The sequence below is a fragment of the Trachypithecus francoisi genome, unplaced genomic scaffold, assembly GCF_009764315.1.
Source record: "Trachypithecus francoisi isolate TF-2019V2 unplaced genomic scaffold, Tfra_2.0 Lachesis_group13, whole genome shotgun sequence".
Lineage (NCBI taxonomy): Eukaryota > Metazoa > Chordata > Mammalia > Primates > Cercopithecidae > Trachypithecus > Trachypithecus francoisi.
This window is the reverse complement of record NW_022681458.1, coordinates 52,666,274-52,679,016: the sequence shown is the minus strand read 5'-3', so window position 1 is coordinate 52,679,016 and position 12,743 is coordinate 52,666,274. Positions and strand designations below refer to the sequence as shown.

Sequence of the window (12,743 nt, the reverse complement as noted above, 5' to 3'; positions counted from 1 at the left end):
TCTGTCTTTCTAGATGTAGGGCAGACATCTGGAGAGCTACAGCAGTGTTTAAGCTACCAACACTAGTGAGAAAACTCAATACAACCACAGTGAAGAATGGGGCCTAGAATAATCTGAACACAGTTCTGTTGCTTACCTATATGGATATGTCCAGCCTCTTGGGACACTGCTTTGCACCTACATGCTTGCAAATACCATCCATACTGCAGCCCCATTTAAGAAAAAGTACTGACATCACACTATATATGAGGTGAAATGAGTAGAAGGATAATGTAGTAACAAGGATGAAACTAGTGGCAAGAGTTCCTAGGCATATGATCTAAAATATATTTTATCCTCATTTATACATTTCAAGTTGTCTGTTGTTTCCTTAGCTTCTAATCTTCCCATTTAAATATGGATAAATATATATTTAAAAGGATAAAAATCTACTGAGAGTTTTAGTAGATATCATTAGAGAAAAAATTAAACAGTACAAACAAACTTTTCTAATTGAAACATGGGATAATGAGAGCAATATACAAATTAATACAGTTATGTAATATATGAAAGACATTAGATTTTAGAAGTGATATATAAGAAAAAACATTGTAGGGAGGCCGAGGTGGGCAGATAACGAGGTCAGGAGATCGAGACCATTCTGGCTAACATGGTGAAACCCCATCTCTACTAAAAAATACAAAAAACTAGCTGGGTGTGGTAGCTGGCGCCTATAGTCCCAGCTACTCGGGAGACTGAGGCAGAAGAATGGCATGAACCCGGGAGGCAGAGCTTGCTGTGAGCCGAGATCACGCTACTGCACTCCAGCCTGGATGACAGAGTGAGGCACTCTGAAAAAAAAAAAAAAAAAAATGAAAAGAAAAAACGTTGTAACCCTAACACTTGAGAACAATATGTATTCTGTGCAGATAAGTAATAAAAGAAAACCTTTGGTATATATTATATAATATCCTTATGTTTTATCTCAAGGATATTGAGGTCATTAATTTATTTTAAAGGTATTTCCCTTGTCTGGTAATGGGATTGCTGACTTTTAAATTACTACTTTGATATCTCTGCAGTGGCTGCTGAGTGAAAAAGGCAGAGTGCTACCTGGGAAATAAACTTGTGCAACCACTTGAAAGAAAATTTTACCCTCTAACAATTGTTTCCCATATCCAGCTTGGTTATTCCTGTGGCAACCACAGATCACATAACTTGGATGTTTTATCTCAACAGTGCATTCTTGGCATTGCTTACTCATGAGTGAAACTCATGATATGTTAATTATGCTTCCTTAAGTTCTACTTTATTTTGATTTGACCTCATAAGAGACAAGGAAATATCATTTGTGTTCTCTAATAAGATAATATACAATTATTATTGTATTTTTGTAACATTTAATGGAGGTGAAAGAGGAACAGTGCTCCCAGCTCCTTGCTGCATTCAGAGAACACAGTGTAAATTGACTGGCTACACGTTCCCCACAAGGAGCCCTCCTGTCAACTTACAGGTCTTCCTTTTGGCCCTCGCTCTCCTCTTGGTCCCTGTGATCCTGGAGGTCCCTAAAACAGAAAATGATGATTATGCATGCAAAAATTTATACTTTCTTATTGAATTTTTTAAAAGTTTACTTGATAAAAGAAAATTGGAAAACAGAAATACCACACTTAATTCAGTTCAGTTGAAGACTATAGAGAATAAAGTCATGTGCATATAAAAGTTCTGTACACTTAGAAGGGTTATTTTATCAGCAAAATTTAAAGACCTATAAAGAACTAGGTGTACATTATGGCATCATGAAGCATAGTGAGCTAAATAGATTAGCTTGACTAGTAATTGCAAATTTTTAAGGATCATATTTATTGTCTTCTCCCAGGTATAGCCTTTGCCACAAAACTCTGAGCATAAAAACTTACAGTTCTGATTTTGAAAAATTATATAAATGTGCAAACCACAAATTATCAATTATTCCAAGGACTGTATGAAATCAAATTGGTATATGATACCCCAAAATGTTATCACTGTTCAAGTTGCTGATTAAAACAATGGAAAGGAAAGCCTCTTAGACTACTACAGTACTGCTTTATGTACATTCAAGCATCTTTTCTTTTTACTTTATTTAGAATATGGCATTATTTCCCTTGTATGTTTAAAACCTCTTAGAAATTTCCAATTCTTACAGTTACTTTTCCCTTAAATAACAAATGACTATTATATTTCAAAAGTGGTGTTATAGTGCTGATATCTTAAAATGGCTTTTTTTCCCCTGGGAAATGGATGTTGTCAGGAGGACTTTGTTTCTCTTTAAAAGAGGATTTAAACTGAGTTACGAAGATTATATTGTGTATTTACTCAACCCAACATATAGCATCGTTTAAAAGTGAGGGCTTCAGAAGAACCAGAGTGAGACCATTAAACCTGACTTAGTATTTTATTTAAGTTGATTTGATGTGCTTAACATTTATATGAAGTATGTGTATATGTTATGAATGCTGCTGATAATCCAAACTTTAAAAAATTAGTCTTTTATACTAAGCCATAAATACGCTTTCTGGCTGTATGATTTCCCATATTCTACTGCAATATATAATTTAATTTTATTAAGCAGATAAAACTAGCCCACCATCAATCATAGTCAAACAACACACAAGTATGCCCTAATTTCAGTGAAAAAAGTCAAACCAAAATTAACAAATGTAACAATAAAGTGTTTTGCCTTTTACATAACCAACAGCAAGACTAACATGATGTTTCTTCAGTTTCAGAATAAAACGACCCCTTATCTACCATTCACTGCTGCAAAGGAATGTCTAACTTGAAGATGGTTTAAGACAAAATGCTTTAAGAGACCAAGCATCATTGTTTAATTCTTTTATCTTCTCATGGATATAATAAGTGTAAAGATTTTCAGTATATCAAGGAATACAAGAGTACCATGAATACTGGGAGAAGCTACTTACTGCCGGTCCTGGACGACCACGTATACCTGTTACCTAAACAGTAAACAAGAAAATTTGTAAAGGTAAAGTTTCTGCAGCTATTCAGAGAGGTCAACAGTCAACAAATAAGAATAACAACAACAAAAAAAACAGCAATTATTTTGACAAATGGATGTTGTCAGTTGATGCCCATTTCCTCCTCTCCTTAAGATTTAAGATATTATCTAATTTTAACTGTAACATAGGGAGGCAGTGCTGGAGTAGTGATAAAGAGCACCAACACTGGAGCCAAGAGGCCTGGGTTCAAATTCCGACACTGCCCCTTACCAGATGTGTGACTTCTGACTAATTACTCATCCTCTTTGTTCTTAAGAACCTTAAGTGGAAACTTAAATGTAAAATGGTAGTGATGATTACGTAATTACCTCCCTCATAGAGTTATGAAGATAAATAATAAATATTTGTATTTGTAAAGCACTTAACACCTAAAACATAGTAAGCACACATAAATGCTTTTTAAAGTGAAATTAAACAATATGAATTATTTAATTTTTAGATAATCTTTGTAAAAAAAAACACACACAAGCCAATTAAAGGCAAATAAAGAATATAAACACTGCTAAATAAATCAACATGGATATTCTTTTTGTCTTGACAGACTGATGATAATGCCTTTAAAACCTAGGAGAATGAGGCTAAGGTGGGTGGATCACTTGAGGTCAGGAGTTGAAGACCAGCCCGGCCAAATTGGTGAAACCCCGTCTTTACTAAAAATACAAAATTTAGCCAGGCATGGTGGCTCTCGCCTGTAGTCCCAGCTACTCAGGAGGCTGAGGCACAAGAATCACATGAAACTGGGAGGTGGAGGTTGTAGTGAGCTGAGATTGTGCCACTGCACTCCAGCATGGGTGACAGAGCGAGACTCTGTTTCAAAAAAATAAAAATAAAAAAAATAATGAAACCTAGGAGGATAGCTGAAGGTGACAGAGCAAGACTCTGTTTCAAAAAAATAAAAAAATAATGAAACCTAGGAGGATAGCTGAAGAGTTTTAATCCGGTTTAGTAATATACTTCTTGATCCATTAACAAGTTTAAAGAAGTCTTAGGAATTCTTATGCAACATGGAATTTTGATCAGGATCAGGGCACATGACATATTTCCAGAAGTGTGGAACAATAAACTACTATACTAATTAGTACTAATATTAACTATCAGTGTATATCCACATGTAATATATTTAACTTTTTAAAACACTGACTTTCTACCTTTAGTCATGGGAGTATAAAAGTCAGGAACACAGAATATCAAATATTGTATTAAGTAACTAATCTGTTCTGGTTTGCTTGTGTTATACTAAAAACTTGTTTTTAAAATAACTAATTTATTTTTGAGAGTATGTATATAAGCAATAATATACAATTATACTATAAGCTAAGTTTATTTAAGGTACAAGGAAACAATGATTATACATATACTTACAACAGGCACTAATCCTGGTTCTCCCTTTTGTCCCTATGACATTAAAAACAATTTAAAAGTTCAATTAGCACAATATAATGGCTTGCTGGGCAAAAACATGCCACCCTAGAATATGCCATGTAAACACAGGGAATTTCTATGTAAGAAATGCAAAAAAACTGCAAAAAGAAAGTTAACAATTTTTAGGATATTTAGTCAGACATCATTCATTAAAATATTACTGCTCACCTGAAAGACATTAAAAAAATCCAATGTGTGAAATATGTAAAGCTATTTTGCTTCAGTTTTTACATAGATCAAATCCAAAGAGTTGACCAGAGCACAAAATAGTTGCAACAAAAAGATGTAAAGACAAAGCACCAGAGGAAAAACTACTGAAAGACTGAAAACACAAAAAGAGTCAGAAATTGTAATACATCAAAATTAATATAAATTAATATATACAAATTTCACACTTTTATTATACGACATATAGTTTTCAGGATCTAAGCAGATGCCATTCCTGAACTACTAGCATCCTTTTTTAGTACTCATGGAAGGGCATTAAAAATGAGTACATGTGCTCATCTTTAATAAAAAAGAAAGAAAAAATAATAATTCCACTCAGATAATTCTCAATACCTGAAGAAAATCTAGGAAAAAAAATCAATTGACTAAAAAAATCAAAAACAACATAAGAAACTATCATGTAAGTAAACAGGGTCAGGTCAGTATAATTGCTTTTATAATAGATGTAACAAATATAATAGATGTAGATAGAATTTATTTTGATTCTTACAACTTTTCTCAGAAATTGAATCCTCATTGCGTGATATCAGGTACATAGATTAAATAATATTGGACGAATCGTAGCTTTATATATTTCTGCTTAATCATTTACTAATTTGTATTCTTCACTTCAAAATTTGTCTTCCAACAGATTTTGATCTCCTCAAAGTCATGGTTGTGTCTTAGTCTACATGCTGAGCATAGCACATGGAAGCATTCAATGAATTCTTAAAATTTATTACTTTCCATTAATGTATTATGAAATAAAGCTTTTTACTGGGCAATTGTGTAGGATGAATATGCATTTAACAACTATCTCTAAAATGTAGAAAAAAACAAGAAGAATGAGTTCTAGTTTATTTTATTTCTCCTTTAATATATATTATTCCTTAATCTGATTATAAAAATAATATCTGTTCATAGTAGGAAATTTTGAAAATAGAAGAAATATACAAAAAAAAAAAAAACCCTAACTATCCTACTCTACACCCTGGGGATAACCACTGTTAATGTTCTGGCATTCTTAGTTTTCCACCATCTACGTGCACTTTGAGTATCTAATCAATGCCTCATTATCTTACTGTTAAATTATGTTTTCATTTTTAAGTTTAAGGATGACATTAAAATGAATATCCTTGTTCATAAATGTGTGCATGGTATCTCTATTAATACCTTATGATATGTTTTTAGAAGTTAAATTTGTAGATTAAAGACATTTTAAGATTTTTAACCCATATCACCAAATTGTACTACTAAAGACACAATCTTGTATCCTTCCAATACTATCCTGACAAAACTCCGTGAAGTGAAATGATGGACTTAACGGCAGACCTAATAATAACTCAGTCATACTTGCTGATTCTAATGTTGAAGCAGTAAATACTCTGGAAGTCAGGAATAAATTGAGAATCCAAAAGAAGGAAAGGGCTCTCCAGAAGCAGGAGGCAGTTCTATAGGGTAAGTTCAAGATAGAAACATTAGGGACTAACAGCCAACCTACACAAAGCCTAGGACAAGAAAGAATCAACATATATGGGTTTCAAAGTAACATAGGCTTATTTCTGCATGTTCACTTCCACTAACTTCTAGAGCTTTATATTTTAAAAAATACAAAAATAATAAAAATTTACCATGTAAGAGCTATAATAAAAGATATTTTTCAAAATGCTGAAAGAATTTGAATTGTTTAGAAAGGGTACATAAATTTGTGTCCAATAAACAAAGGACTTTATGATGCTGAAACAATGCTCCTTCTAAAGCAAGACTAGAAGAACAAATAAAAAGAGAGGACAAATTATTTCAGTCAGAATGAGAAAAATGGAATAGTCTGCTAAGAACAGTTGTGAAATTTCCATCCTAAGAGACCTACAAGCAAAATGCATTTTATACTTACTTTGTATGTAGGGAAATAGAACTCTCTGATACCTGTCTTACCTAAATTGTAGGCTTTTTGATACATGACTGTTCTGTTGCTGCACAATATTTAAAAGGGATTAAGTGCTCAATTATAAGTTTCTGATAATAAATTCCCTAATGATTCTATAGATTTCTTATTTTGTATATAAGCCACAAATGTAAATATTTGTTTCTACTGTTTTTATTAATACAGGCTCTGAAAGTTAATTTGTATGGAATAATGGTTTGTCTAAAGTTTTACTAAATTTAATTTTCATATCTACTGAGAAACATAAAGTTCATGTACTCAGATCCAGATGTGCATTACAATTACTTATCATTTAATACCATGTGGACATGCTTTGTAGAATGTCATTACTATAGAAGCAGTCATAGTGTTTTTCTCACATTTGCATCATCTACACCATTTGCCTCACAGCCATATAAAAAAGGTTCAGTAATTATGTTGGAGTTAACATGAATCAATCAATCAATCAATGAGTTGTAAGTAAATATCAATATGGATATAAACCAAGAACAAATTGCATTTTTATAATATTGCTTTGCTCTTGTGTTTCTGATGATACCTGATGACAAATGAAAACGAGTCATGAAGATAGTGGCACACAACTACAGTCTGCTACATTGGCAGCTGCTTTGAGTATATTCCTCACCTAGCTCTCCCACACTGCCTTTGGAGAAAGGCAGCAAATGACACAGTCTACCAGTTATCTCTCTAAGTCGGGTAACTGCTAACTGAATTAAACTGATTATTTCATGGCAGTACTCATTGTTAGGTTTTTGTGTTGTTTCATAGATCGATCTGTCTGTCTATTCATGCATGCATGCATCCATCCATCTATCTTTCACCTATCTATCAACTTTGTTCAAGGTCTATACCAATCTGCTAAGTTTCAATTTATTTTCATTTTCACAATAAATTAAATGTGAGACAGCATTTGCAGCCTTTCTCCTTTGACATATATTCATATCTAATTTATTCCAAATGAGACAAATTTATGATATTGCCTTCTGAAACAAAATGTGTAAAACTGGCCAAGATCTCCCCTTGATAGCATCACTCTCATTTATCAAGAAAGTGTAGAATTGCTTTGTCCATTATCTGATAAATTTGTTTATTAAAGTTCCACTGTGTGCAAAAGTAAAGAAAATTTATGGAAATTGGGACCAGTAACCATTTCTACTCCCTTGATCCCTGTGCCCATCTCATTTGGATAGGAATGAAGCAAATGCCATTATTTTCAAGATAACCAAAAAACAGAGAGCACTCTTGGGCAAAAAGAACTCTCTTCGCTTCGTATGATTACTTTACTGATGGCAAGTGACCAAGCTGACCAGCTATACTTGAGTCATGGATGCAGCCTACTACCCTGTTTTCAAGGGTAAAGCTTGTGTCCAGAATTAGATTTTAAGCTATCTGAAGGTGAAAGAGGGAAAAGGAGGGGAAGAAATGCCTGTTTGGTAAAATGTTCAATTAATTCTGGATCTTTACTTCCCAACCAATGAGAGAGGGGCTACAGGCCCATTGAAGTCAAATTGACATTCTTCATTCCTTCCTTCCTTCCTCCCTTTCTTCCTTCCTCCTTACCTTCCTCCTATCTTTTCTTTCTTCCATCAAATGTGTATTGTACTTCTAATATGTGCAAAGTATGTACTATGCAATCATAAATGCAAAGAATAAAAAGGTTAGTAAGACACTGTCAATCCCTAAAGATGTCACAACTTTCTGGCAGAAACAGATATACAAACAGAAATTAACCATAAAGTGAATGGTTAGAGGCATCTGTCCTTTGGAAACACAGTAGCTGAACTGTGCTCATATACTTGTCACAATGTATTTGTATGGTACTTTGTACTTTTCAAAAGCTTTCAAACGTTTCAGAGCACAGTTCCGTGTGGATAGTCTTGGATATAACTCTGCTTATGAAAAAGAAACGATGCAAAGTAGCACTTACCTTTCTTCCTCTACCTGTAAAAAGAAAAAAGTAAATGTGTTATTTTATGAAGAAACAATTATTGAGAATCTGCTAAATATTTACTTTCAATAATAGATTTCTTCTGGAGTCAGAATTACGGTGATAGTGATTACACTCTTCAGCAGTAAGCAGAACTCAAAAGGTTTTGAATCAACACTTCCATAAAAGGCAAAAACTGCATCTTTTTGGAAAATTCTAACATAATATTAATATTCTTCACAAAATTTATATGACATTTAAAGTTCATTAAATTATTAAATTATTAAAGCTATAATGAATTATTTCATCAATATTCTCTATTTTTGCTTTTTATAATTTTATGAGTAAGGCTGTTTATTCATATGGTTCAAAAGCAAAAATGTGTTAAAAGTATACAATTACACACTAAAAAATTTCATTCCATCCAGTCCTCTTTTCCCTATTTCCACTTTACCCCCAACCCCACAGGAGGCCACTACTATTGGTTTCTTATATGTTGTTGTCAAGTTTAGTTTGGCATATTTAAGAAAATTGTTATAGACTCATTTTTCTACTTTTTCAATACTGTTCTTCACTTGTCTGTATATCACATAGATCGTTAAATCTTACAGATCTTGCTTATCAGTATATAGTTTATTGTTTTTCTTAATTTTTTATAAGATTCCACTATATTAATCTAACACAATCTATTTATTTAATCTTGACCTTTACCCATTAAGGACATTTGGATAGTTTCTAATCTTTTGTTATCACTAGAATGTACTTTATCAACTAACCAGGACAATTTTAAGAATGAAAGGGAAAGCTATTGTTTATTATGCCAAGAAAATTGATATAATTTGAGGTTTTCCTGGGCAAGCTAGAATGGAGGTCATGCTGGCTATTAAAAATATTGTAATGAGTAATTGTTACATATATGCTACATGCAAGTATATTTGTAAGATAAATTCCCCAATATCCTTTTAGAGTTGAAAGGTATAGGCATTGGTAACTTGACAGACACTACCAATGTCCCTTCATAGAAATTATACCATTTCACACTCCACAAATAATGGACACATTTCCCTACAAGCAATACGCAGTGATACCCAGTATGCTATCAAACATTTTAATTTTGGCCAATCTGATATGTAAAACATGATAGCTCAGTATAGTTTTCATTCACATTTATTTTATTATGAGAAAATTTGACAGTCTTGTCATATATTGAAAAATCATTTGTATTTTCTTGCTTGAATGATTAGCTAACTTCCCTTGCCTGTATTTTTATTAGTTTTTTTATATCTAGCATTTCTTTATATGTAAAGAATATTAATTCTTTGTGAATTGAGTTGCAAACATTTCTACTTTGCTCATTTTTTGTGTCACACAAATGTTATTATTTTTGTACATTTTTATGGCTTCTGGGCTTTGAGTCAGAATTAATAAAATCATATATTTTTAAAGACTATCAAGAAATTATCCTATGTTATCTTTGAAATCATTATGATTTAATTTTTCTCATTTAAATCATTGCTTTATTTAGAATTTGTGCTAGTGTAGAATATATTTTTATTATTCAACTTAATTTTTTTTCCAGATGATTGCCTAGCTATTCCAACAAGGTTTATGAAATAATTCTTCTTTTCTCCACTGCGAAGATGCCATCCTTATTGTATTCAATCTGACCATGTATATTTGGATCTACTTCAAGATTTTATTTTATTCAGGTATCTACATCACATTTTTTAAACTAATGAATCCTTTTAAAAATCTTGGAGAGCTAGTCATCCTTAACTGCTCTTATTCTTAAGGATTTGCCTGATTATTCTTTCTTATTTAATCTATGTAAACTTTAACTTACAATATGTTGAATTCTCAAAGAAAGTGTGCTATGTTTATATTGGCATCATGTTAAAGTCACTAATTAACTTATGGATAATTTATGTGAGTGTAATGTTTAGTCTTTCTAACCAAGAACATAATATGACATTCAGTTTTTTAAAGACTTAGTTTCAATTAGCAATATTTAAAAACGTTTGTCAAATCTCATACATTTTGTGTATCCTTAAGCATCTGTTGCTATTACAAATGAGGAATTTTTATTCCTATTATTTCTTCTATGATGTAATTGTTCATATATAGTAAATCTATTAATTTCTGCTTGTTTATTTTGCACTCTCGTGTCTTACCAAATTATTTCATTTTTTGTAGTTTTTTTTTTTTTTAACTCAATTTAACAGGTTTGTAAGCATACAACTGTATTTTCTGCAAGTGGATAGTTTTTGCTCCTCTTTTTAGATTTTCGAAACCTCTGATTTCATTTTTTAATGTCAAATTATTTATTCAGGCACATTCAGTACTGTTAAATGGTAATGGTGATAATAGATACTCATTCTATCTTTGTGTTTAGTAGGGATGCTTTTAGTACTAAGCCTAATGAAACTTTTAAATTGAGGTGTAAATATTGTATTGTGTTATTATCATTTATTACCAAGTTAGTAACTGTCTTTATCAAAAGTATTTACTGATCATTGTCAAATAGTTTTACCCTAATTATAAAGGAATTAATATGCTTTCTCTTCATAGATCTGTTAAGATAATTATTTTTATAATAGCTTTGTTAATATTCAATTATTTTGCATTTGTGGAATAAGCTCTACTTTTTCATGACTAATTACTCTCTTAATATGCTAATAGACTTAATATTTTATTTAGAATTTTAAAAAATATTTATAAGATCAGTTCATAGTTTTTTGTGCGTGTCATTGTTATTACTTTTGCTGTAAATAATATACTTCCTTCATAGCAAAACTTTGAAAGTTTGCTGTCTCAGTGTTCAAGAAGAGGTTTTAAAAGCATTAAAACCATCTTTTTAAGACCTTTTAGCTGTTTGACACAACTGTGAAAACATCTGGAGTTGCTGCTTTGGGAATCTAGCTGCTTTACAAATTTCTGTCTCTTCTAAGAAAATCCATGTTCTAAGATTTTCTCTTTCTACCAGGGCTAGTCTTAGTAAATTATACTGTCTTAGAAAATTATTCATTTCATATTGGTTTTCAAATTTATAAAGATACAATTGAATAAAGGGACCTCTTAATAATTCTTTTATGTTGTTTTATTTTCATTAGGCAATTTTTTCTTTATCATTTTTTGCTTTAGGTTAGATCTTTTGGTTGGGTTTTTATAGGACCATATTTTGGATTTACATGTTATTTCCACTATATTTCAGTTTTCTCATTTTTCAACTTCTGTTTTTACCTTTACAATTTTTTCTTCTACTTACTTTCAGTTTATTTTGTTGATTTTTTTTAACTTTTTGAGAAAGATGCTAAATGAATATGCTTTTATTCTTTCTTTTTTATTTATATAAGCATAGAACTATGATTTTTCATTAAAATTTTAAAAATAAAATGTTTCACTATGTTTTTAAGTATCTTTGGTGTATTAGAACTTCTTATGTTTAAAAAGATTTGTACATAAGTTCTATCAATTATATTCCATATTCTGTTAAATTATGTTAACATTCTTTTACATTACTCATAGATCTATAGTTGTTTAGACAGTTTCTATTAGTTCCACTAAAATGAGCAAAGATAAAATTGACAGTATTACTTTTTTCTTACATGCCCCTCAGGTTTTCTTCTAGCATTCAATTTTAACAAGGAAATGTTCTTTTTAGCATTTACTTTTGTAGTGTTAAATGTGCCACTACTTTGTTCATGTGATTTATCAGGTTTGAATGATATTTTCTGACTTTCACCCTTAAAGATGAGGAATTACCAAACTCACTCTAGTTCATACATTCTTTTGCCTCCCCCTTTCATTATATGTAAATTTTATAATTATTTCTGCATTGTCAGAAGCTATATTTACAATCCCATCTGTCACCTAACTTACACTTTTGTTTTAGTCTTTTTCTAGAGTTAAATATAATAAATGCTCGCATAAGTTCTTTGACAGTTTCCTCAATTAACTCTTGGTTGTCTTGCATTTAGCCGATGGTAGTTTCCCTGGGAAATTTATAGAAACAATATCCCCAGAGAAATTTTTTCTATAGCTTTTATATTTGAAGGAGAGAATGGATTTATATTTAACATTAATTAACCATATTCTCTCCTTAAGAAATATGTATATATTGATCCACTATCTTCTGACACTGGATACTGTGGAGAAATTTGTGACCAGTCTTAATAACTTCTCCCTTTAGAAAAAATCTGTTCTT

General features: G+C 31.4%; 1 protein-coding gene across 1 annotated transcript in view; it reads right to left on the bottom strand.

Moving 5' to 3' along the window:
- COL5A2 (collagen type V alpha 2 chain) overlaps window positions 1-12,743 on the bottom strand; it is a 158,203-nt gene that overhangs the window by 71,786 nt on the left and 73,674 nt on the right. The window contains exons 3-6 of the mRNA XM_033230908.1: window positions 8,540-8,553; window positions 4,401-4,433; window positions 2,943-2,975; window positions 1,491-1,544 (exon numbers count right to left, since the gene is read on the bottom strand). Coding sequence (XP_033086799.1) covers window positions 1,491-1,544; window positions 2,943-2,975; window positions 4,401-4,433; window positions 8,540-8,553 — 134 coding nt within the window. The remainder of the gene's footprint in view (window positions 1-1,490; window positions 1,545-2,942; window positions 2,976-4,400; window positions 4,434-8,539; window positions 8,554-12,743) is intronic.